Raw genomic sequence first — 25,489 nt, 5'->3', positions numbered from 1 at the left:
GTCACAAACCAGTGTACGGTACATTTTGTCCTTCACCTAGCCTACCTCTCTGTAAGAAAGATGACTGAAGCAATAGGATCTGTGACCTTGAGATGCTTCAGAACACATGGTGTGCTTAGATGTGCTCCATTGAGGCACATATTTGTGTGGAAAAAAATAAATAAAATAAATAAAAAATAAATAAATAAATAACTGAAAAAAAAAATAAATAAAAAAATAAAAAAAATCGATATATTGTAAGTAAATCCATCCAAAATTTTGTACCATGTGTGTTTTATTTAGTAACTTCAAAGTCAGGGGAAGATTTTATGCTTATCTATATGCATGAGGCATGACGTCACAGCACATGGATTATATTCACGTTGGTAAACTTAATACCAACATAAATATCCAGATTTCAGTCTAATAAATGTGATCAATACTGTTACTCTCTTAACTGAATTATAACAAATTTATCCAACCTAATACTAATAAGAATCCTTGGTCTTAAAATCACAGGATGCAATGAATGCTTTTATAAGAGAAAGGTCCCTCGTAGGCATTATTTGCACAGAATATTATAACCATTTCACTTAAATTTGTGTATAGGAATTTCACAGCATCTTTAAATTCATTCAAAATGTTTAACACTTCATGAAGCACAATTTACTATCTAGAAACCATTCCAGAGTGATCTTGGTTACATAAAAGAAAAGTGTGTAATTTCTAATTACATTTTATTTAATCAAAGAGACCAAAGCCCATATCATCATCAGATTCTTCTTCTGGTTCTTCCTTCTTCTCCTCTTTCTTCTCTTCAGCAGCAGGGGCAGCAGCTGTTCCTGCTGCTGGAGCAGCAGCTCCACCACCACCTCCACCACATGCAGGCATGGAGGAGATCAAGGCAGAACCTGCAAGAATACCGATTCATAAATAGTTGCACTTTAGAGTTAACAATCTTTTCCTCTTTAAAATTTATTATATAAATAATATCCAACGATAACCAAAGTGTTTGTACTTACATAACACACCAAACCACCATCACAAGGATAACAACCCATACACAACGTCAACTGGCAACAAAACCTGCTTCTGAATGATCATCCAACCCAACCACCACCCAAAAGTAACAGTAAAGTACAGCACTCACAAACACGCCAAACTGCTGCCAACCCAAGTACACCAACCCACAAACAATGTGAGAATGGCAACAAAAATTACTGCTTGTAGGGCCAACCAACCAACACCAGCTGGTGTCCACTCTGCCTGCCAATAGCTGACAGTGATGGGCTGGTGTTAACTGTGCCATTTACACCACTTGGCTGCCACCTGGCAATGTTGCCAAATATACAAGTGCACCTGAACCATTGTCTGGATATTTCGTCAATCCATGCCACAATTTTGTTTGTATTTTATAAAATATAATAGCCAATTGTTCTGCAATAAAGTGGGATTTTCTGCATTGTATTATTAGGTTCTAAAGAAAATCCATGAACAAGTGATAACTGAACTACAATAAAATTGGGGTTCACTGTACTTGCATGAGTGTAAGGCAACTTCCTTTCCTTTTATATGCATTTATGTGTATCCTCAGTGTGTGTGTGTGTGTGTGTGTGTATGTGTGATATTATATATATATATATATATATATATATATATATATATATATATATATATATATATATATATATATGGTGTCCATAAATTCCGTGTCCACTTTTAAAATTTTTATTTTATTTTATTATTTTTTTATTTATTTATTTATTATTTTTTTATTGTTTTCACATGTCCCCATATCAAAAAATCTAATGGAGTCAGGTCTGGCAAACATGGAGGTGTAGCCTATCAAGGACAAAGTGCTATAGCATGTGATGTCCATAAAGCTCCTGTGCACTTTAAAAAATCATGACTTTGTAAGTATTTATGCTACAAAGAATCTTTAAAAAGTATTATAAACTTTAGTGTACCTAATCTTAAGTAATGTTATTTAGTATTTCTTCAACACAATTTTTAATAGTTTTTTGAAACTTTAAAAATTCTTTTTTCATAATTACCTATGACATATGGCTTTAACAGAAGAAAAAGTAAACTGTCCTATTTCTATTGCTGTACAAAGAAAGTTTAGAACTGAATACAGTAAAGAACTACCTCACAAGAACTCTATTGCCAGATGGATGAAAAAATTCAAAGAAACTGGCTCTGTTCATGATAGGCTACATTCTGGTATGCCACGTGTCAGCAAAGAAAGTGTAGCATCCATGGAAGAATCCTTTACAGCAAGTCCAAGAAAGTCATTAAGACGAGCATCACTAGAGCTGAGGCTTTCAAAGTCTACTGTATGTAAGATTCTGCAGACAAGACTTCACTGGAAAAATTACAAAATCCAACTGCATCAAATGGCGTTAGAAGATGACTATCATGCATGGTTAACTTTCTGTCATCAGTTCAATGAAAAACTTGGCAATGATGATGCATTTGTGAGTAGTTTAATGTTCTCTGATGAAGCAACATTTCACATTAGTGGCAAGGTCAACAGACATAATTGTCAAATTTGGAGAAATGAAAATCCAAATGAAACTGTTAAACACGAGACTCTCCTAAAGTTAATGTGTGGTGTGCTTTGAGAAACAATCAAATCGTAGGACCATTATTTTTTTAAGATCATGTTAATGATGATATCTACTTAGATATGCTGCAGAATTACTTTATTCCTCAGCTTGAACAATTAGGACTGATAAATAATGTAGTGTTTCAGCAAGATGGAGCTCCTTGCCACTTTGCTCTGCACATTAGACAGTTTCTAATCCAAAAATTTCCTAACAGATGGATTGGAAGAGGTGGACCATTTTCTTGGCCTCCACATTCGCCAGACTTGACTCCATTAGATTTTTTGTTATGGGGACAGGTGAAAACAATTGTGTATGCAACCAAACCTCGTTAGTTTGACAACTTAAAAGCTAAAATAATTAATGTGCTTTCAGGCATTACTGTAAATCAATCAGTACATGTTTTTAGAGAACTGCAAAACCATATTACCATTTGTATTACTAATGATGGTGGACATGTGGAAACTTAAAAAAATTCAATAAAAATATATAGATTTTCTTCCTTCTAATATTTTTAGATTCTTTTTATCACAAACACTAGTAAAGTTATAATATTCTAAAAGTGCACACAGACTTTATGGGCATCCTGTGTGTGTGTGTGTGTGTGTGTGTGTGTGTGTGTGTGTGTATATATATATATATATATATATATATATATATATATATATATATATATATATATATATATATATACACACACACACACACACACACACACACACACACTCACGAGTATATATATGAAGATTGTCAGTGATGTATTTTTTTCTAACTCTGATTATTCATTACTTACTACAATAAAGTAAGTAAATACTTTGTACAAGTTTTGTATGGAATTTATAATAAACTGAAAAAAATCTGATGCAATAAGATACTACATTGTAAGTAATTTTTTTAATGTAAATCATTACAGAAAACTTTCTTAATAGATCATGCAGGTGAAATACAACACCAATGACTGATTCCTATCTATATTCCAGGCCAACATTCCTTAAATTGAAGACTTTTCTGTAATAGAATGCAGTCAGCTCATAGCCAGAGGTTTTAAAGTTTGATCCTAGTTCACTTTCTTGAATGAGATAAATAGCTCACCAGATGATTTATTGTTAGAACACCACAACTCAATCAACTTCCAGTTTGCCTCTTAACCTGTAAGCAACACCATGCTAAAACTTGAACTGATTATTTACTGCAGCATACCTCAGTGGAGAAATTATACTTATTTTCAAACTGGTTGGATTGATGCACAAAGCTACATATTGGGTATGTAATAGAACTATATGGCACATCTCACCCAAAATCTTTGCCAGCATCCCAAATCCTCTCCTACAAACTCACTCTTAGATCATCGTCAGCAAACATGAAAACTTTGATTGTTTGTGTTCTTTGATTTTCTGTTCTGTTTTCAAGGGTAAGTTGGTTTTAGATGGAAGCAGGAGATTAATCACTTCTTCAGCCAAATGTCCAGCATGAAAATGGGTTGATACTTAGCAAATTTTTATAATTAAGCACAAGATGTGCTCCTTTTCATAGCAAATTTTTATAATTAAGCACAAGATGTGCTCCTTTTCATTCCAAAGCATTAAATGGTTGCCACATACACACTTGAATCTTCCAAATCTTTCCTCATCTGGCTACAACTAGTCACTCTTGAACTTAATTTATCTGTGCTCTATAGTTCTCACCTAACTCCTCTGACCATATAAAATTCTTTGACTACTTAACTTCCAAAGTGGAACATAATCTGACTCTTCCCTTTTGCAGAGATCTCCATTCTTGGAGAATTCAATGTTCACCACCAGGTTTGGCTTTCCTCTCCTTTCACTATCACTAAACTAACCTTTAACTTTGCTATCCTACATGACCTTGAGCAATTAGCACAACACCCTAACTCCTCTCCTCTGACTGACTGACTCTTTCACTCTTTCTCATTGCTGCAATTTTGCATCTTTTGCTGTCTTCTACCACTATTCATGCTAACTACTCTTCTGATCTTGCTAACTGTATGCCTCCCCTCCCCCACACAGCCTCACTTCACAAGACTTTCTCCTTTCACCTCTATTCTGTCTACCTCCCTAATGCTCTGGTAAACTCTGGAACTCTGCCTGCTTCTGTATTTCTTCCTTCCTATGACTTGGACTCTTTCAAAAGGGAGGTTTCAAGACACTTATCCTCTAAATTATAACTGCTTTTTACTCCCTGGAGACTAGCACTTCAGTGGGCCTTTTTCTTATAATTTTGTTGCCCTTGGCTGGTGCCCCCTCCTTATTCTGTTGGGACCCGTTTTAAATAATATATATATATATATATATATATATATATATATATATATATATATATATATATATATATATATATATATATATATATATATATATATACACACACACAGTAACACCTTCATAAACCAAACTATATGGAGCAAAGTGGCCAATGGTTTATCCAAATGTTCGGTTTATCCTACAATATATGTTTTTGGCAGGTTTCCAAGTAAATAAACATGTACATTTATTGTTATTTACAGCATATTTGTAAGCACATTATAAGCCCCAAGCTACAGCATATTTTATTAGACACTGTACACAACACACTAACTGGGATGCATTCAGTTGGGCAACTCAGGTTAACTAGGATGCCCAATTCTCAACTGAACGCTCTCTTTGCATAACGTGGGGTCACCCACTCCGGTGACTCAGGTTCCCCAAACCAAGGATGTAGTGCTCTGTGCTCTGATGAAGTCACAACAAAAATGGCCACCTAACCATACCATTAGTGTTATACTTGCTCATTTAATCCATTACCTCCCATAATTTTAACCACTTTAATTTTTTTTATGAAACTTGGATACCTATGGTAAAAAAAAGCGTGAGAAACACAATGAAATAGTCAGAATTACATTTTAAATAGAAATCAGCGAGATATTAGGTGATCTCACATGAGATCACTGGGAGGATACACTTGCAATGACTATAGTATATCTCAAAATGTAATCTCTAGTTCCAATCTTCAAAACTACTCATTCTATATGGAAAAATGGATGAATAAAAAGATATATATAACCATAAACACTTTATTTTTAAAGCAGAAAAAAAAAACGTAATTATAAAACTTTTATAAAACAAAAAATATATTTTCAAAGAGAAAAGTTAGCTATACAGCTATACAAAAATAAGTAATATGAAGTAATGCTACGTTTGTCCGTTGTAATTATGAAACAGTTTACACATAGTGACTGCACAGCTTTAGTTATTATAGTTGCTTTTATGCTCAGCCATTGTACTTATGATAAGAAGAGAAACAGGTAACGCATAGAGTGACCGCATTTGGAACAATACGTCCTCGGTCTGGCAGTGCATGGCTTGTTCTGGCATCGCCTTTGTTCACTTCGTTTCATTATTATGTGTCCTTTGCAATCAAAACAAACATCATGAGAAATTTGTGAAGGTGCTGGACAGCTGTGCTTCCTACCAGGTTGTTGCCTGTTTGTAGGAATTTTCAAATATGATTGGCAAATTGCTCTTCTAAATGAAAGTAAATCCATTTAGATGGCTGAGTTTTCATCATTGCTGCATAGCAAGTTATATATGATATGTACATTCACAACTGCCACGTCCACAATTCAAATGAAGATGGGCCAATACCACTTTCTTACTCTGATTGTTGTTGCATATTTGCTAATCCACCAATCATGTTTATCGACACCTCCCATGTATGCGCTGTAATTTTTTAAGACATGAGGTTGTGAAACTGTATCCTTTGCTTTACATTCCTTCAAATAACGTTTCACTTTTTGAAGAGGTTCCACTGTGTCATAATTAATTCCAATAGTGACACATGTATTATCAAGCCACCTTACAAATAGAATTTCTTCATTGGTATCAAATCTGGAGCTGCATGCTCCTCTTTTTTTGCTTTTTCATTTCTTTTGCTTCCATCAAAGGACATTTTTTCAGCCTGTTCTCACACATAGTTCCAGTTGCTTGAAAGCCGAGCTTGCGAAGACGAACCAGTAACTCATATCCAGTAAATAGGTTGTCAAAGAAGACACTATGTGATTGCGGTTCTTCTACGACATCTAGCATGTTCAATACAACTTTTGATCCAAGCAGTAAATCTGCGCGGTTATCATCGGATGAGCTCTTGCCGCAATAGAGATCGAAATTGTAGCAATAGCCAGAAATGCCGCACATTGCCCAAAATTTGTATCCAAACCTAATAGGCTTACCCCCAATGAATTGCCATTGATGGCCATAATATTTTACTATTATCTCATCGACGGCCAGGTGTTCTTCAAAAATACCAAACTTCACGAATGACTTTTGAGCAGCAGCAATCAGTTTTCTCACTTTGAAGCCTCTATCATTCTTATTGTTTTCGACTTCACTGTTATCACAGAAATGTAGGATGCTTTTCATATCTTGGAATTTAGATTTAGAGATTGCATTTTTTACTATTTGCAGGCCCAAATCTTCATCGTTTGACCAGTATTGTGTTTCTGCTGGAAGTTTATGATAACCGGATATCAGTAACACTCCGACAAATAGTTTTATGTCGTCTGAGCTAATTGTAGTTGTAGGCCTGTTCTTGCATTCTGTAGCATATCTAACACTTTCTTTGACCATGAGCTGTACTATTTCTTCAGAAAAACTTTCTTCAAATACATCAACCCTTTCAATTGTTCTTTCATTTTCATCAAGTTATTTTCATAAGGATTACTGTGAACATGAACTTTTGTATATTTTGGTGCTTTACTACGCCATGTTGGTACTGAATTGCTTAGCTTTCTTTTTTTTTTGGTGCTTGCCTTGTTTCAGCTCTAACTTTCGGGGTTTCTCCTGTTTCATTATCATTTACGTCGTCATTGATAATTTGTGCAGCGACATGTAATTCTAGTGTTCCAGCTACGTCATCGACGTCAACATTTCCAGTACAGTCATCATCAATATCTTCATTGTCAGTTAGTGTATCAGCTTCTGGTGGGATGATAACAGCATCTGCTGTTTCTACATCTTCATCTTCTATAACTTCTTCAAGTGTAGCTAAAATCTCTTCCACATTTAGTGATGTGACGTGCCTTTTAGACATCTGTAGGACAAAGAAGTAATTTTTATGAATATGTATGGAAAAAGAAAGAAAAAAATTAACTTCAATTTATAATAAATAAATATTCAATACAAAAAATTTCTAGATTATTTATGCATTATACATTTTACAATATATATATATATATATATATATATATATATATATATATATATATATATATATATATATATATATATATATATATATATATATAAAATAGTTTTCATATGTACATCACACTAACATCATATGTTACCTTACTAAGAAGTAGACGAGTCGATGTCCATCAACAACCACTCTCTTCAATTGAATGACAATCTGCAAACCGACTCGATGCTTACAAAGGCTTCAAATTAGACATGTATCAACACGTCTGTGCAAGCACCCACGCTCAGCTATCCGGTGTGCAACAGTAAACATGTTGTGACCTGTGTAGTCACTTCCTCTCAATGATCTCATACGAGATCAGCAACTTTTATAGCCTGCTATTCTCATAATATTACATCTACTGGTGTTTTTAAGCATTCAAATGTTTTATGTATGTTACTTCAACATATACTATATGATATTATCTTCTAATTGTAGTTTAGTATGACTTATTTTCATACTTTTATATTAACAGTTCTCAGGAGTACAATTTTGATATTTTCAAGCTAGTATATCAATTGACTTAAAGCGAAAATTTTTTAAATCTCATGTGGATATCAGAGAAATATACCTAATAGATATAGCATGAAGGTTAGATATGCGTATATACAGACAGATAATTACGAAATCTGTTAATTTTTAAGTGATCTCATATGAGATCTCCAGGAGGTAATGGGTTAATGCAGATGACTACAACACTGTCTGCATACATGCAATGACATGCACTAATAAGTAAAGTACGGAGTCTTAAATATATAAAAGAATGAAAATAAAGGAAATGGGATAGGTAATGAATGAACAGATCTTCACAAAGAACCTCAATGCCAAGGACAGCAAGTGCTCTGTAACACAAATCATCAACTGTGTAAGTGTCAGCTGTGTTTACTCCTACAGTTGGGTAGAATGTGGCAGTTTCCATGACAACATCAATGATTTATTTATGGTATTCTGGGAGGAGCCCAAAACCATTCAGTTGGGCCACTCGGGCGACTCAGGTTACCTGGGCACACACAGACATCATTTACTGTACAGACAGTCTTTTGGCTTGCTCTGGAGTAATCCCAAGCCACCTGTGATTCAATGACCCAAAATGTCATCACTACTGCAGAACTGTATTTTCCCAGTAGCTTTTCCCAGCAGCAAGATATCTAAGTGTGAACTTAATTTTGGCAGTAAGTGGGAATGTTCCTCTCTGTCACTTTGTAAGGCTTCCCTCACTAGATCAGTGATGAAGAGAATACCTGCAAGGTCTAAACAATATCTTCTGATGAGTTCATGTCACTAAGTTCATTCAATACGTCCTTTCTGGAGCAGCCATCTTGGCTGTGGGAGCATTTGTCATAAGCCACTAATACAGGGCGAATGGGTGTCCAGGAGTGGATTAATCCATTTTACATTGATTCCTATAGGGAAAATAGTTTCCAAACATTTCAGATTTTAAATAACATTCTGGAACAAATTAAGTTCAAGAACTGCAGTTCCACTGTATACAGAATTGAGTTTTGTTGCTGCAGCACCTACTAACTCAGAGGCATCAATGTGTTTTTTTTTTTTTCTATCATAAATTTAAATGTCCCTATGGAGGGATTTAAATACCTTGTGTGTTAGTGTGCTATACTGACTGCTGTACAATGACTGGGAGTTATTACTGCTTTTTCAAAGGAATAATGTAAAATAATCCCCTATGAATTATCTCTCTACATCACTGCATGGCTTGCGCAACATGCACAGCACACCACTCAGTGTGTCAGGGATGTTCATTGGATTAGGGTATTTGTTACTACCCTTCTCTCAATCCCTTCCACCTCCTTAGCAGTAAGCCTTGTTTACCATGGGCCACAAAAGCAACTGAGTTAAGAAGCTTACTCTCTATAACAAGCGTGTGGTGACATGCTTATGTTTGAGCAAATAATACATTTTATAAGAGGGGACAGACCATGTGCCAGATCACTATAAATATATGACTAAATGTAAAATTAAATCTCATCTTAATTTTATATATGAATTTAACAAAATACATAATGCCCTACTTTGTGATATTCAAAGGATGGAGACTATATTTGATGCACTGTCTTGTGCTGAGTGCAGTGAAGACAAGACATTAATCACAGCTACTATCTTAATTAAATAAATAAAACTGCACATCATCATCAGTTAGACATGTACTGGACAAAGATTCTCCCAACCTATTCCACTCACCTGTCAGCTGCCTGAGCAGTATGTAGTAATGCAGCATTCATTAATCATGCTATCAATCAATAATTTGTTGAAGATAAGAATTAAAGATATATAACTGGCCAGGGCTTACTTGACTTCAAAATAATCATTAAATTCCTCAGCTGAGGTAGAGAGTGAGCACCCTCTCCTTAACCCAATACTCAATACTATACATTCACACACCCAAGCTATCTGTCAGAGAGAACAGATGTGTATACACTTATTCTCCCAAGATTTTTCTGATCTCTAGTGCGTATGCACACGAGATGGTAAATTTACGCCTATGACCTGTGTTGTTGGTGACAAGAGAGAGAAATAAACAGGGTTGTGAAGTCTACGTTGGAGTAGGAAGGAATTTGGTGCTGCTGAAGTCAGAGTCAGTAAAAATTTCCCAAATCTGACTCCAACTCCAACCTAAACATAAATTTTAGAGACTGCATAAATTGCAACCCACCCCCCTTTTTAAACATACTGCACACTTTATTTCCATCTAAGAGAATGAGAAATCACATCAGTGCTGCCATCTGTCAGCAGAATGATGAAAAACAAAACATAAAGGAATGCCACCAGTGGCTGATTTCCACCACCTGCTACTGAGTCTTAACTGGTAATGAGTGGACATGTCTGGATAATTTCTCAATTCAAAAGATAAGTTTTGTCATTCATTTATAGGGAAATACACATAAATGAATACAGATTATGAATGTTCATGATTCAATGCAAAAGAATTCATCTGTGATCTGGCAGTGAAGCCAAGGTCAGCAAATATGTACAGATAGGATCAAAGGGGTCCCTAACTAATCCTTAGCAATTATTGACATCAACTATGTAGTACTATTATACTTAGGTATCTATTTATATCTACCTACACAGTCCCCCACCAGGTGATGATATCTATTTTTTGAAGAAGAATCAAACAAGAATCTACAACACTACAATATACATATATATAATATCACGGACCACTAACCAATAGCATATCCATTAGACTTAAACCTTTAAGGGAGTGTCAGGGTGATCACTGGTGAGAGCAACATCAGTTTCTTTTAATTTATCTGATAACTGATGTTTAAAAAATAGTACACTTCCACTTCTGTATAATGAAGATATATAGTGAAGATAATTAGCTTTCGTAAAATTACACAAGTCAATCACATCTTCCCACACCATTCTGTTAAGTGTGAAATGAGCGATTAGAGCCTTGTTAACAAGTTTTACAAAAGTAGTTACATCAATTCCATATCTTTTATTCATCATGATATTTTTCCTTTCAAATACTGATATATTCCTGTAAAATTGTGCAAGAAAAATAATTTACAAAAATTCAGTACCATGTTCCTTTATATTTTTATACAAAAGAAAATAAACACAGCTACAAGATGCAAAGAGAATGACTTGAATACATGAAATAGCAACTGAAATATGATTGAAGTAGAAAACCATAATTTTTCAAGAGGACATTTAAAATTTAAAAGGATGAGTGTGCCAACATTTTTAAAAGCCCTGGCTGTGTAGTCACCCCTAACAACCTTAGCCTACTTCTGTTTCCTCTTGCTCCTTCTCTGTTCACATTTTTTATCTCTTCGTTTGAGGGGTAACTGTTGCAGGCAAGTGTAGAGTTCTCCTAGCAAAGGAATAACAAATCCTCTCTCCTACCCAGTGCTGTAATCAAGGCATGTGGTATGTTGCTACTAGTCAAGGATGTTCTTGTTTGCATTTTTGTACTTACGCAGAATCACTCTAATCTCATAACTGATGCTCATAATCTAGTACCAGTCCTAATTACTTGTGTGGCCTCATTTCTGCCAAGAACCATAAAAAAATATCATATAAATGCCATTATTTGCAGAATAATGACTGCAGCTTCAATATTAGTGTCCATAAGGGACTCCCCTACTGAGAGCAGTTGTGAGGAAAATCTATGAACAATCTAAAAATCACAATAAACATTTTTTATTATTTCAAGATACAGGAGGGTTTGTTTACATATATAAGGACTGTCAGAGGTTGCCAGTATTTTATCTATTTTATTAAAAATAAATATTTATAAAATAGATAAGGCATAAGAATTTGCTGGTATGTTGCTACTATCCATGTGTCAGAAATTTTTTTATTTTGTTGTGTGGCACTCACTTAAGGACATGGTGTTAAAAACCTTGTAGGTGTTATGAAATGCTTTTTTTTCTTTTTCCCCAAGAATTATTAAACCTAGGGGTCAGAGTTGGATACACACAAAAAAATCAAGGAATCATTTAGAGCCAGAGTCAAGTGTTTTGGGTGCCGACTCCACAACACTGGAAATAATTGCATGTGCTGCTGTGCAAATTTACAGCACCTTGGCAAAATGCTAAATAAAAATCAGCTGATTAAAGTAAGCAAGCACGGCAGAAGGGGGAGGAGTAAGGAGAAAGGACAAGGCTGACCTGAAATCTGAGGGATTCATGTAAGCTGAAATGGACTTTGGAAACAGGTTGAAAAGTAAGATTTTCTACCCTAAAAAAATTATAGGTTTATTGTGCAGGACTGAAATAAAATAAATAAATAAATAAATAAAATAAATAAATAAATAAATAAATAAATAAATAAGTAAATAAAAATAAAACAAATAAAAATAAATAAACTGCTAAATAAAAAAAATGGAAGGAAAATTAGGAGAAATTATAGAAAATAAGTAATGTGAACTGCTTAACCTTTAAAGGACAGGTCACAGGTTTTTCCAGCTGCAAGATAAGGGGTGGGTGAAGGATTCTTCCAGTTTGCCTTTTCCTGCTCTCATTTTGAAGTTCACAGATAATGTAAAGGAAGTCATAAAAGACAAATTAGTTGACCAATGTGAAAATATGACGAGAGCAGGAAGGAATAGCTGCTCCCCAAGTAAATACTAGGCAGCATTCCAAATACAAGTCTGTTACAGGAAGAAAGTTACTCTACTTCATTGTGTCACCACAGAAAAACCACATGACCTACACTCTTTATTTCCGGAAGAACATTTAGATCCATTAGCTGCTCTGCCATGTCATACAATTTCTCTTAAACATATCAATTCTTTTCACTTTTAATTGAAATTCAAATATTAAGTATGGATTATTTAGCTCATCAAACCATACAGTGCTACAAATGGTTTGGGTTTTAAGATAATAAACAGTCTGGGTTTTACATAAATATCACATTTGACAACATAGGTTGAGCAACCAGGGTGCTTAACAGTAGGGTCAGGTGATTCAGATCAGAGAGAGAGAGGTGGCTCAGGCTCTAGAGGGACATTCCCACAATGGAAGCAATTTCCAAGTGCTTGTGTGTTCTTTACAGCTGGGAGAAAGAACTTATTTACAAGAATAAGAAGAGAAGGGCCAATAGAGGTCCTACCACTGCATCCTCCAGAGCAATAGCTCGAACAGCCAAATGTGAGTGAGACAACAGTGCAAGGAATCTGCTCTGCCCCAAATCAAGATTATGCGAAATGATTACCACAAACAAATTATATAAAAATTATTCAGTATACATATTATTCATTCATTGAATGAATTATTATTCATATAATACCGAGAGAGAGAGAGAGAGAGAGAGAGAGAGAGAGAGAGAGAGAGAGAGAGAGAGAGAGAGAGAGAGAGAGAGAGAGAGAGAGAGAGAGAGAGAGAGAGAGAGAGAGAGAGAGAGAGAGAGAGAGAGAGAGAGAGGGCTTGCCTGTCCTTTCAACCAAGGTGTTAAACTGATAACTGGTCCAGTAGAGACACAGCAATGCAGCTCAAGGGGAATTTCCCAACTTGACTCAAACATTCTTCCAGGAGTAAAAACACTATGAGACTTTGGGTTTGTGAAAAACAAAAGAGGAAGGATGAATAAAGGGCATGCTCTTAAAGTAATGAACCCAAGTCAGACCTGTGGAATTCAAAATGGAAATAGAGCGATTTCCATGAAAATATCAAAACATTGCCATACAGAGAGAAGCAACTTGCAGCAACATTCCAGCTCTTTTGGGTTAAGGGTACAACAATGGCAGTTAAAAAAGAGAATTTATGTTAAAAAGAAATACAATATCTCAATGGAAAGCAAGAGAAAATGTTATCTTGAATAAAGACTGTGGAAATGTGAAGCAAGTAACAAATGGTCCTGAAACTTGGAAAAAGAAATGTGAAAGATAAAAATAGCTTTCCAAATATAAAAGATCAAGAAGGGGAAAGAAAAATCTAAAGGAAAAAAGCAATGAAGGCGTTTAAAGAAAGAGAACAGTGAGAGAGACAGCTGATAAAGGAAACACGGAGTAACATTTAGAGGCTGGAGAGCAGTGTGTGGGGTGATATCGCACTGGCAGTCATGTTGGTGACATCAAGGAGTAGGGAAGGTGGAGTAAGAGGTCATGCCACAATATTTATCCTTACTTTGCTTTCTTTAATCATATATTAAATAGTCTTTGCAAATACATATAATAAATAACATTGGAACCAACCTGTATCAGCATGACCTAAACAAGTGTCTGTTCTTCATTAATAGTGTGTCAAAATCTTTCAAGATCTAACTCCCCTCATGGCTTCTGTCACCAGTCCAAAAACATCTCCAATAACTTTGCTTCCTCATCTTTCTCTCCTTTATTTCAACCTGATGGCACCACTGCCATCTCATCTATTTTAAAGCTGGACTTCAAACTTTTGCTAAAAACTCCACCTTGGATGATTCAGAGCTTGTTCCTCCCTTTCCTCCATCCTCTGACTACCTCATGCTACCCATTACAATCCTTAGCAGTGATGTTTTCCATGCCTTCGCTGACATAAACCCTTGGAAGGCTTATGAACCTGATGGGGTCCCTCCTATTATTCTCCAAAACTGTGCCTCCGTGTTTGCACTTTGCCTAGTTAAACTCTTTGATCTCTAACAATAAACCTTTCTTTCTTGCCTGAAGTTTGCCTACATTCAGCCTGTTCCTAAAGTTTTGAATCTATCCTCAACAGGAAGATTCTTAAGCATCTATTACTTCACAACCTTCTATCTGATTGCCAGTATGGATTCTATCAAGGCTGCTCCATTGGTGATCTTCTGGCTTTCCTTAGTGAGTCTTGGTCATCCTCCTCCTTTGCTGTTGGCTTAGATATATCAAAAGCTTTTTATGGAGTCTGGCAAAAAGCTTTGATTTCCAAACTGCCCAGCTTCTATCCTTCTCTCTATAACTTCGTCTCATTTACTTTTTGACCGTTCATTTTTTTTTTTTTTATGTAGGAAGGACACTGGCCAAGGGCTGTGGTAGATGGTCACTGTTCTTCTAAATCTATTAACAATGTTTAAGATTCTGTCCTGTTACCCACTCTCTTCCTATTATTTATCAATGATCTTTTAAACCAAACTTTTTGTCCTATCCACCCCTACACTGATGGTACAACACTTTTTCACGTCTTTTTGTAAACATCCAACCCTCCAGGAAGTAAGCAGTTCTCGCAGGGAAGCTACAAAACGCCTGACTTCTGATCTCTCTAAAATTTCTGATTGGGGCAAAGCAAACTTAATACTGTTCAATGCCTCAAAAACTCAATTCCTCCATCTATCAACTCAACACAACCTTCCAGATAACTATCCCCTCTTCTTCAGTGACACTCAACTGTCCCCTTCTTCTACACTTAACATCTTCGGTCTGTCCTTTAGTTATAATCTAAACTGGAAACTTCACATCTCATCTCTAGCTAAAACAGCTCCTATAAAGTTAGGTGTTCTGAGTCATCTCCACCAGATTTTATCACCCCCACAAGATGCTAACTTTGTACAGGGGCCTTATCTGTCCATGTATGGCATATGCTTCAGGTTCCACTCTTACTGCTCTTTTAGACAAGGTGGAATCACAAGCATTTCATCTTATCAATTCCTCTTCTCTAAGTAACTGACCATCTTCGGCCTCTCTCATCACCACTATGTTGCATCTCTTGCTATCTTCTACTGCTATTTTCATGCTAACTTCTCTTCTGAACTTGGTAACTGCATGCTTCCCCTCATCCCATGGCTTTGCTGCACACATTTTCTTCTTTCGCACCCCTATTCTGTCCACCTCTCTAATGCAAGTTAACTAGTATTCTTAATCATTTATCCCTTTCTCTGGTAAACTCTGGAACTCCCTTCCTGCTTTTGTATTTACTCCTTCCTATGACTTGAATATTTAATTTTTTTGATCCACATCTCAAAAACAGGTTTTTAACAGCTTAGTTTCCCTTGAAATGTGCCAAGTTTTCTCTGAAAACTGCATCCAATTAGCTCAATTCCTTCTATTTTTAAGTGGGCTTTGTTTATGATCATTTAAAGCCCTGCACATGTGGTGACAAGTATGTTGCCATTCTACAGCATTTTGAAGCATTTCTTTTATTTTTTTTTTTTAGTTTTCTTAGTATTTTACAATGATGACCATCATATGCCAACACTGAGTGGTAGTGTAGCCCAGGGACATAGCCTGGAGCCCTAATGTGTACCAGGCTCTTACAGGTGTAGCCATCTTTGCTTGACAGCGCAAACCTACCATATCAAGCACTTACATAATTTTTTTTTTCCCTTTCATATCAAGATGCAACAACTAAGAAACCATAAGCTAAGGAGTATGAGGCAAACAATAAACCAGCAGAAAAGAGTAACTTCTGCTACCAGACAAGGAGATGACAACTTGCAATCATCCCCACCACCACCACCACCCACACCACCATCACCTGCTGTTTCCATGCCACCACAAGCTTCTCATTCCACACCACCACAAGCTTCTGCATCTGGTGGAAGTCAAGTAAAAGCATCAGAGGAAATAACAACGCAACAGCTGCATTCAAAGTTGCTCTCTGGCAAGTTCATGAAACCCAAAGATGATGATCAAAGGTACATCATTTCCCCTGCACAGCTACTACATCTTCTAGGAGAGGAATGCATCTTTTGTGATAGAACTGAAGACAGTGAATGAGGGCTGTGACTCCACTATCACTCTCACTCCGACGTGTGAGAGTCAAGGATCTAAGACCATCACATCATGAAGTGTCACCAATAGTGATGGGAAGGAACAGCACATCACTGAAATCAATGTAAAATTGACCTATGAAGCCCTCATCAATAAGTTTGGAGCACCTGGACTGAACTGCATCATTGCAGCACTCAGCATGCCTCCCATTTCCTAGGGCAAGTTTGACAGGTATGCAAGATACATGTACAAGAGGATGGAGAGTCATCATGAAAATACGATGAAGAAGGAAATAGATGCAGTTGTTCAGCACTACATTCACATTGGTGTGAAGCCTGAAGCAATTATAGGATACCTGAATATTGCAGTATCCTAAGATAGCATCAGCTTTGTGATCAAGATAGAAACTGGCAGGGTGAGTGACTGAAATTTTCTGCAACTTCTGTCAAGTCTGCTCTCAGAACATGTCTTCCGAGTGGATTGAAAAGCACAAGCCACTGTGTTCCAATAACTTCGATGGACTTGCCACCACCATGGACACTTAAGCAGCAATTTGACTCTGGCAACGATCAACAAAGTACAAGTTGAGATGCACAACATTCCTTGGCAATGGTGATTCAAATGCCTTCAATGTTGTGTGTGCAATCAACAGTGGCCAGGATCCTTAGTGTTCCTGTGAAGAAAGAATAATGCATCAACCATGTGTGTAAGAGGTTAGAGGGACACATCTCAGGAAACTGAAGCAGGAGGACTACACCACCATCACCATCAAGACTGGGAGGAAGATGTGACGCAGCATACCAGGTGGTGCAAATGTGCTGACGGACAAAGTCATCAATAAGATGCAAAGTTATTATGGAAAAGCCATAAGAGACAACAGACAGAAGACAGTGAGCAGCATGAGGGATGACATCATGGTATCATTTTTTCATGCCTTCTCCTCAGATGAATCTCCACAGCTTCATGTGCTATGTCCAAAGAAAGAGGATTCCAGGTGTTTTTAATAATAGAGCCCTTGCCAAGGGTGAAGAACCACCTTCACAAGATATCAAGAAGCCATAATTCTCCCAGATCCCTGAGGAGAAATGAGAAGGCTTTCATAATATCTACACAGACCTCACAGTTACAAGAAGAGTGCCTGAAGGAAAGGACTCAAAATTCCAATGAGAGCCTACACTCCAAACTGTGGAGGAAGTGTACAAAATACAAGTGGGTTAGATGAAGAAGAGTGAAATTCGTGGCTCACTACTCGTTCATCTGGGATTTGGAGCTTCTTCGCACACCTTGACTGCACTTCAACTCCAAGAAATGCAACGAATCTCATTTAAAGCACCCAAGAAGAAAAGAAAGGAAAGAAAAGCAAGTAATGAAGATGTGCAGTATAAAAGTGGAGAGTTCTAGGTGGCAAATTTTGACAGAAAAGCCCAATCACAATGAGGAAGGTGGCACCTTCTGAAACCCTCACCAGCATGTGATTAATATCCTACACCATGAAGGAGGGAATCAGATGCCATTTTTACACAATTATGCTCATAATAAAATGAGAAAAGCAAGTCTTTATATCCTTAGAAACCTCCAAATACACTATTACAACAATACAGACACATAAATAAATATTATGATACGTTTATGTGGGAGTAACTAAGTTTACAGAAAACAAGCCATATCTCAAAACACAAGTTTTTGTTATTAAAGGAAAAATAACTTCCTTATTTATTATTATTAACCAATTGTAAAAGTGAATATACCTACAGAAATCTGAATAAATTCTCTATTTTTGGCCATATGAAAAACTTACTTTTCTTAATTGTAATTTATTTAGAAATATTTTTGTTAGTCAAATTTACTGCTTTTTCTTTCAACATGTTTCTCAGTAAATTGCAGAACTGGGAAAACACTTAGAAAAAATATCCCATGGCAAAAGTGTAGCAACAGGTATGGTTATTAAATGGACAAAAATTCAAACCTGTGCTTGACCATTACTAGCTATAATATCCGTTACAGTTTTCCTATTTTTCAAGTCTGTTTTTAATATTTTCTCCAAAAGTATTTATTCAAATCCAATGAAATTTACAAGGTTTCTTACTTTGATAAGACACTATGTAAGCTGTAAAAATTTCAAAGAAATTGAAGAAAAAAAAAAAAAAAAAAAAAATGCACCTCCACCTATAACTGGCAATGGGTCCCATTAAGACACTATTCTTTAATTTTGACAACTGTTTTTGACTCTGTACAGGGACCGGCACCTCAGTGGGTCTTCTTTTTTTTTTTTTTGCTCTTGGCCAGTGTCCCTCCTACATAAAAAAAACTCAAAACCTTTTCTTTCATTCTAGATTACTTTTTAATTGCTTATTTAAACTGATTTACATATAAATATTAAGAATAAACAAAAAATAAATAAAACCCAAAGCCCCTCCAAAAAAGGGTCAGAAAAAAAGTTTTTTTCCAACCCTGGGTCAAGAGCATTTTTTATGGAATGAATCAGCTTGGTGTTCAGTTTCTTTTTTTGAGGGGTTCATCAACCACTCATATTTTTATCACTCACAGATGTCTGCTACCTAACCTTACTGAATGCTGTAGGTTACCTGTACCTACACATTATTTAACCAAAGGAATGAATACTTTGACAAAATTATGTGCACATTTGACAAGAAATACTTCACTCACCATCCTGAATGAGTTGAGCAAGGTTCTTTCCTGACAATTTATCCAAAAGGACAGTAAGCTGTTTCTCATCAGCCTCCACTCCTACGCTGCCAAGGATGGCCTTGATGGAGGCAGCATTAGGTTGGCCGGTGCCCATGGCAGCCAACAGGTAGGCGGCTACGTGTCTCATGATGCTGAAATAAACATGAAGTTCAAATTATATGCAGGAGCAGAAATTGTGTTAAATGAGTTCACTTATGAAAATAATGACTTATTTGACTACTTTTGTTCTAATAAGAGGGGATACTATATTATAATTTCCAAATCAGAAACCAGTTTAGTTTAGGATCTTGATAATCCTGGCTTGAAATGGGGAAGAGAATGATATAGGATAGAAGCCTATTTACTTTCTTCTCATTTTGTTAGTGTTTGTGTTGGAAGGCTTTACTACAATGGATAATATAAATTTACTTCAAACTGTTAAAAGGATGATCATGAAATTTGGATCAGATTTCAATTTGAATAATGGATAAAGTGTTAAAATCAATAAAATTACAAAGAAGCTTCAAAAATCAAACTAAGAACCACTGCATATTGGGGGAGCATAATGTGGCCCATCAGCAGATTGTGCAGCACAAATCAAGCTATTTTCAACAGGTGATGAGAATTTAAAATTCTCCAAATAATTACTCCAAAGACAGGGACAACAGAGACAGACAAACTCATATGCTATGCATTCCATAAAACTAGTAATACTCATTCCTGTTTTGGCCACCTATCAGAGAAGAACCTTTCAAAACTAAATCAAACCAAATGCAATGTTTGAATTGGAGGAAAAAATTTGTTCACCAACCCTGTTCGAACTGAAGGATGTTCGAATCATGAGCTATGAGTATATATGCAAAAGAAAAGAATAAACCAGTAGTAAGGCCAAGAAAGAAGTCTAGAAAATTACCCTTAGGTCTTGTGGTACTCAAGATAAACAGCTTGTAAGTCTTGAACAAAAAATAGTTTTTAATAAATTTCTCAGTACGAGTTTAATTTGTTCCATGACAGAGCTTGTAACTTACCATATTTGATGGCTCATAAGATGCACCTTTTAAAAAAAAAGATAAATAAATAAATAAATAAATAAATAAATTAATTAATTAATTAATTAATTAATTAATCAATCAATCAATCAATCAATTAAATAAATAAATTAATTAATAAAAAAAAATCTCAGGAAATGAGCCTGTGTCCTATGAGGCCAAGGTTCAGTATTGAGGCAGTGGTTGATGGTGAGTCTATGGCAACAGAGGCTCTAAAATCAAACCCCAGACATCTTCACACATGCAAACAAAGTGATGATTAGTACTACACCACAAAACAACTCTTTCTTTCAAGGTAACAATATATAATAGGTCATACTTACCAGTAATTCACATAGAATGACACCAGTCAGGAAGAATTTGCCTAAGTGACCATGGACCATGCATTGCATGTACCAAAACAAACACGCAGTCAGTTACGCGCCGAACCCAGTGACATGGGCAAGCTTCACTGTGTTCTTTACAGTGTGATGCCATTACTCCTTGAGGTAAGACACACTTTCATACAATTAATATTGCACTTATCTTTTAACATTCTTATGAACAAACTTTATTACCCCTGTAGTCTCTCACAGTCACTGCCGACACCATATGCCAGGTACATGTTTATATCTCACAATAAAATTGGTACGTAGGCTACTAGCAAATATTAAAGTTTTAAGTGCAAAATATTGGGATCTAATAATGATCTAAATGCATGTGTCTTCAAATGTCACTTGAAATCCTTCACTTCATATTCAGAGCTTAAATCCAATCATTTATCTTTTTTTTTTTTTTTTTTCATTTCAATGTCTGCCAAAACTGGGTGTGTCTTATGAGCCATCAAATACGGTAATTTGCTTTTATGTTAAATCAATTTTCCCCACTGAAATTAATTAAAATGCCATAACTCACTCCAGCCCCCCAAATTACCCCAATTTTTTTGTTACACATTTTTTAATATAGTAAACTGTCGATGAAGTGAACCTCTGTTTACCGAATTTCAGGTATAATGACCCCTTTAAGCTACTGAAATCGTTTAATTTTACGGAAGTTCACATATTACGACATTTCAAATTTATTGAATGCTTGCTTTATTTTATGAAAATCCTAATTTTTAAATGTGGGAGAGTTGGCTGACACAGTCAACCACATGTTTGAGAGATGAACTGTGGCTGTGTGACAGCCAGTGAGTGACCATGACAATGGCCGATGACGCAATGCTTCACCACACCCATCTCTCTCCATATATGTTCATTGTATCAAGCATTTACTATAAGAAAAATGTATTTATAAATAATAGTTGTATAAAAACACATGAAGTCAATGAGTGAGATGAGGAATGCTGGGCAATTATTGTGGCACTTGCTGTGCCAAGTACCAACTAATGGCCGAGTATCTGAAGCTCACTCGTACCTCAGATTTTGGCTCACAACTCAAAGCATAAAATCTTCCAAGCAACAGCTCATATCTCCAGAAATTTGTAAGTTGGGGCACTCATATGTCAAGGTACCACTGTTTAAGAATATGCCTGTGCAATCTCACTAACTTGATAAGATCAATCTGGTCAGCTATCTTTTAAGAGACTACTCTATTGACTTTATGACCATTACTGAAACCTGGCTAACCTTGAATATATGATTCATTTCTATTTATTCAAGGTTACCATCCAATTATACATAATGACATCATCAGCAGTACTTGCAAACATGGAATATACATTAAGAATACCATGTCTTTCATTTCTAGAAATTACATGTTCAAATGTTCATGTGGTGCACCTGGTATCTCTGAACTGCTATGTCATTGTTGTATACAGCTTTACTTCAAGCACATTGGAAGAAAACCTTAATTTGATATGTTTCCTAGAAAATTTCTGCATCAACAAAGAGATCCTGATCTTAGGCAACTAATTTGCCAGCAATCAACCGGTCCAACGATGATGTCCTACTTCTCGAGTATGACCCTTGGTATTAACAACAGAAGGGGATTGGATTGGCAATGTGCAGGCCCTATGTCCTGTCCCAGGTTGTGGCTACATTCCAATCCTGTTTGATTATCACTACATGATGGACTCTGACACTGGAAATGGTAGATGACCCAACAAGAGGGCTTGGCCCAGAGAAAAATACATTATAAATGAATAACTAAAAGCATTTGACTGGGACTGAATTTTGCCACCTATCAATTGATAAGATAAAGAGACTTCTAGAAATTCTCACCCCCATGATTGATTAATATATTCCCCTAAGTAGTCTTAACAAACCTGATCAAGCTGCTAATCCTCCTAACACACACACACACACACACACACACACACACACACACACACACACACACACACACAAAAAAAAAAAAAAAAAAAAGCTAGCACTTCGAAAGTGCCAGAAGGTTTTTTGGACGTCACTCACAAGAATCCTCTCAGGCTCTGAATGACTTCAATATTATCAATAACCAATTTAAAAACTAATTCACACATTCACAAATACTCTATGAAGAGTCCCTTATTGCCAAACTGAGACAATCCTAAATTCTTTCATCATTACATTTGCAGCAAAAAAGTAGGTGCTCTCAATGGGCCCCTTGAAACATCCCAATGGGTCACTGACTGATAACTGTGCTCATATGGCAGAGATGTTTGCCACAGTTTTTAAAGTAGGTAATCCTAGCCCCTCCCCACAACAGATTTTCCATGGTGCTCTAGATAAAGTTAATGTCACTTACCAGATGTATCTACAATGGCGTATCCTATGCTGAAAACATTCAAAGCAAGTCTGAGTGAGTGTGTTCTGCTAACCTTAAGGAATTATCTGAAACTGTCCCATTATTCAAGAAGGGCCCCCGTTTTGCTCCTTTAAATTACAGGCCTCCTTTAAATTGCTCCTCTCCTGCTCCTTTAAATTACAGGTTTAACCTCAGTCTCCTGTAAAATACTGGAGAGAATTATGGCTGAACAAATATATAAATATCTACTCATTGATGACCAATATGGCTTTAAGAGTGGCAGGAATGTGGATGATCAGTTATTACTAACCTATGATTTTGTCACTTCTGAACTTGACAAGGGATCTGTGATGGAAGTTAACCTCTTTGACTTTTCTAAAGCTTTTGATGTGGTGAACCACAGTGTACTATTGGTTAAACTATAATGTAATGCTATCAGATGCATGTTATTGGTATGGATAGGCTCCTTTTTGCAAGGCAGAATTTTGTATGTGTATCAGGCATCAATAACAGCACCAGAGCTATCACAAGTGGAGTGCCTCAGGGCTCTATGCTTTCATCCTTGTTATTTCTTATATATGTAAACCATTTACCACCATCCATTCTGAATAAATGCACAATATTTGCTGATGACCTCAAGATCTTAGGCACATTCTCATGTCAGAATGGGTAAATCTTACCAACAGCAACTCCCTCTGTATTCTATTCCTGCTTCTATCTAGGAGTAGCAAGCTTGGGGACTTGGTGGGACAGCAGGATTTATGGATGGGGAATGCCAAATTTGGGAAGCCTTAAAAATCTAAGAGGAAAATATCACTTTTGGGAGAAAAACCTAAAAAATAGTCAACAAAGAATATTGCCCCACCCACACTAATTTAACCTAACCTAACCTAAACTGGCTGGGAGGTTCTACCCCTCTTTCAACCACCCCATTAAGGACTCTAACTTAATCTAACCTATAGTAGCCATAGGCTTTTCCCCCCATCTCCTGGAACCCCCTTAAGGATTCTAACCTAACTTAACCTAACATTATCTGACCTAACTTAAACCAGCCAGGGGGCTTTGATGTCCCCCCCTTATGGATATTAACCCATAAACTGCACAATAGGGTTCTGGCAGTCATACCTGAGGTGTACAATTATTGACATAAAAAAGTTCTCAAAAATAATTTTTACTGTTATTCTTCATCCCTCTCAACTACCATATGAACAAACTTTGAAGGTGTTAGATTTCTTGTTATTCTTCTAAATTCAGCTTTTGGATGAGATAGTGTGGTAGGCTTGGGTGCGGGCTGTGCGTAATGCTTTCCTATACCTCTCCTCTCAGCACCAGATGTGACAATAACTTTTCTACCACTTTTTTTTTTTTTTCACACTTTGTTCCTCACCACCACTGCTGGATTCATCCACTGCTTCTTTCCTTTACACAGGGGTGGATCTTGTGTAAACTATATTACATCTTACACCATGAGAAATAAAGGGTTATGGGTCATGCTGAGATGACTGACCTGCCCCTTCAATGAGGAAAACTAAGGATGTGTGTGATAAGGTAGGGAGCGTGGACTCACTCACCCTGAGTTGCCAAATGTTATTTCAAGACATATGAGAGCGAAATATAGATCGCCAAACTTAAAAATAACCTTCACAATCATATGCTGCAAGTCACAGTTACACGCTGTTCATCATATGATGTATGTCGCAGTTTACAGGTTAATCTAACTTAATATTACACAACACACCACACTAATAAGAATGATTTGGAAGTACTCACAAAATTAAGATGTACAGATCCCCGGCTTTCCCACTGTAGCACAGGAAAAAGTTGAGTAGATACAAGTTACAATCTGTGCACCTGTCTGACACCATGAAGGTAGAACTGACATGGCAAGCTTCCCTGCTGCTATATTTCATACCCTCGCAGAGGACTACATGCAGGCCAATTCCAAACAACACAGGCCATTTGAAATAGAGACGTCGCAGTGAGGCTGGTAGATACCTATCAGCGCCAGCATTTTTAATTGTCTCCGATTTCCTGGGGCAAAGGGATGTCTTAGCTAAATTTGAAATCGATGTGCAGGAAAAGTACAGCATGAATTGCTGCACAAG

The 25,489-nt window shown here is 36.4% G+C and overlaps 1 protein-coding gene across 1 annotated transcript; it reads right to left on the bottom strand.

Annotated features, from left to right (window-relative positions):
- Nucleotides 1-702: 702 nt before the first annotated feature.
- LOC135099750 (large ribosomal subunit protein P2-like) lies at nt 703-25,489 on the bottom strand. Its single transcript, XM_064002257.1, has 3 exons — nt 25,155-25,489; nt 19,612-19,784; nt 703-890 (listed from the first exon to the last, which is right to left on the bottom strand). Exons 1-3 carry the CDS (start codon nt 25,472-25,474, stop codon nt 721-723), a joined length of 663 nt encoding a protein of 220 aa, XP_063858327.1. The 5' UTR covers nt 25,475-25,489; the 3' UTR covers nt 703-720.

This window comes from Scylla paramamosain, chromosome 4 (assembly GCF_035594125.1).
Source record: "Scylla paramamosain isolate STU-SP2022 chromosome 4, ASM3559412v1, whole genome shotgun sequence".
NCBI classification, from domain to species: Eukaryota; Metazoa; Arthropoda; class Malacostraca; order Decapoda; family Portunidae; genus Scylla; species Scylla paramamosain.
The sequence above is the reverse complement of the archived record's forward strand: the minus strand, read 5'-3'. Positions and strand labels throughout refer to the sequence as shown.

Excerpts from the sequence above, each read along its gene's own strand:
- LOC135099750 (XM_064002257.1), bottom strand. The coding sequence starts at position 25,474 with ATGCTGTACTTTTCCTGCACATCGATTTCAAATTTAGCTAAGACATCC. Across the intron at positions 19,785-25,154 it reads GATCTGTACATCTTAATTTT|CATCATGAGACACGTAGCCG; the intron begins GTGAGTACTTCC and ends TGTTTATTTCAG. Across the intron at positions 891-19,611 it reads TGCTCAACTCATTCAGGATG|GTTCTGCCTTGATCTCCTCC; the intron begins GTGAGTGAAGTA and ends GTATTCTTGCAG.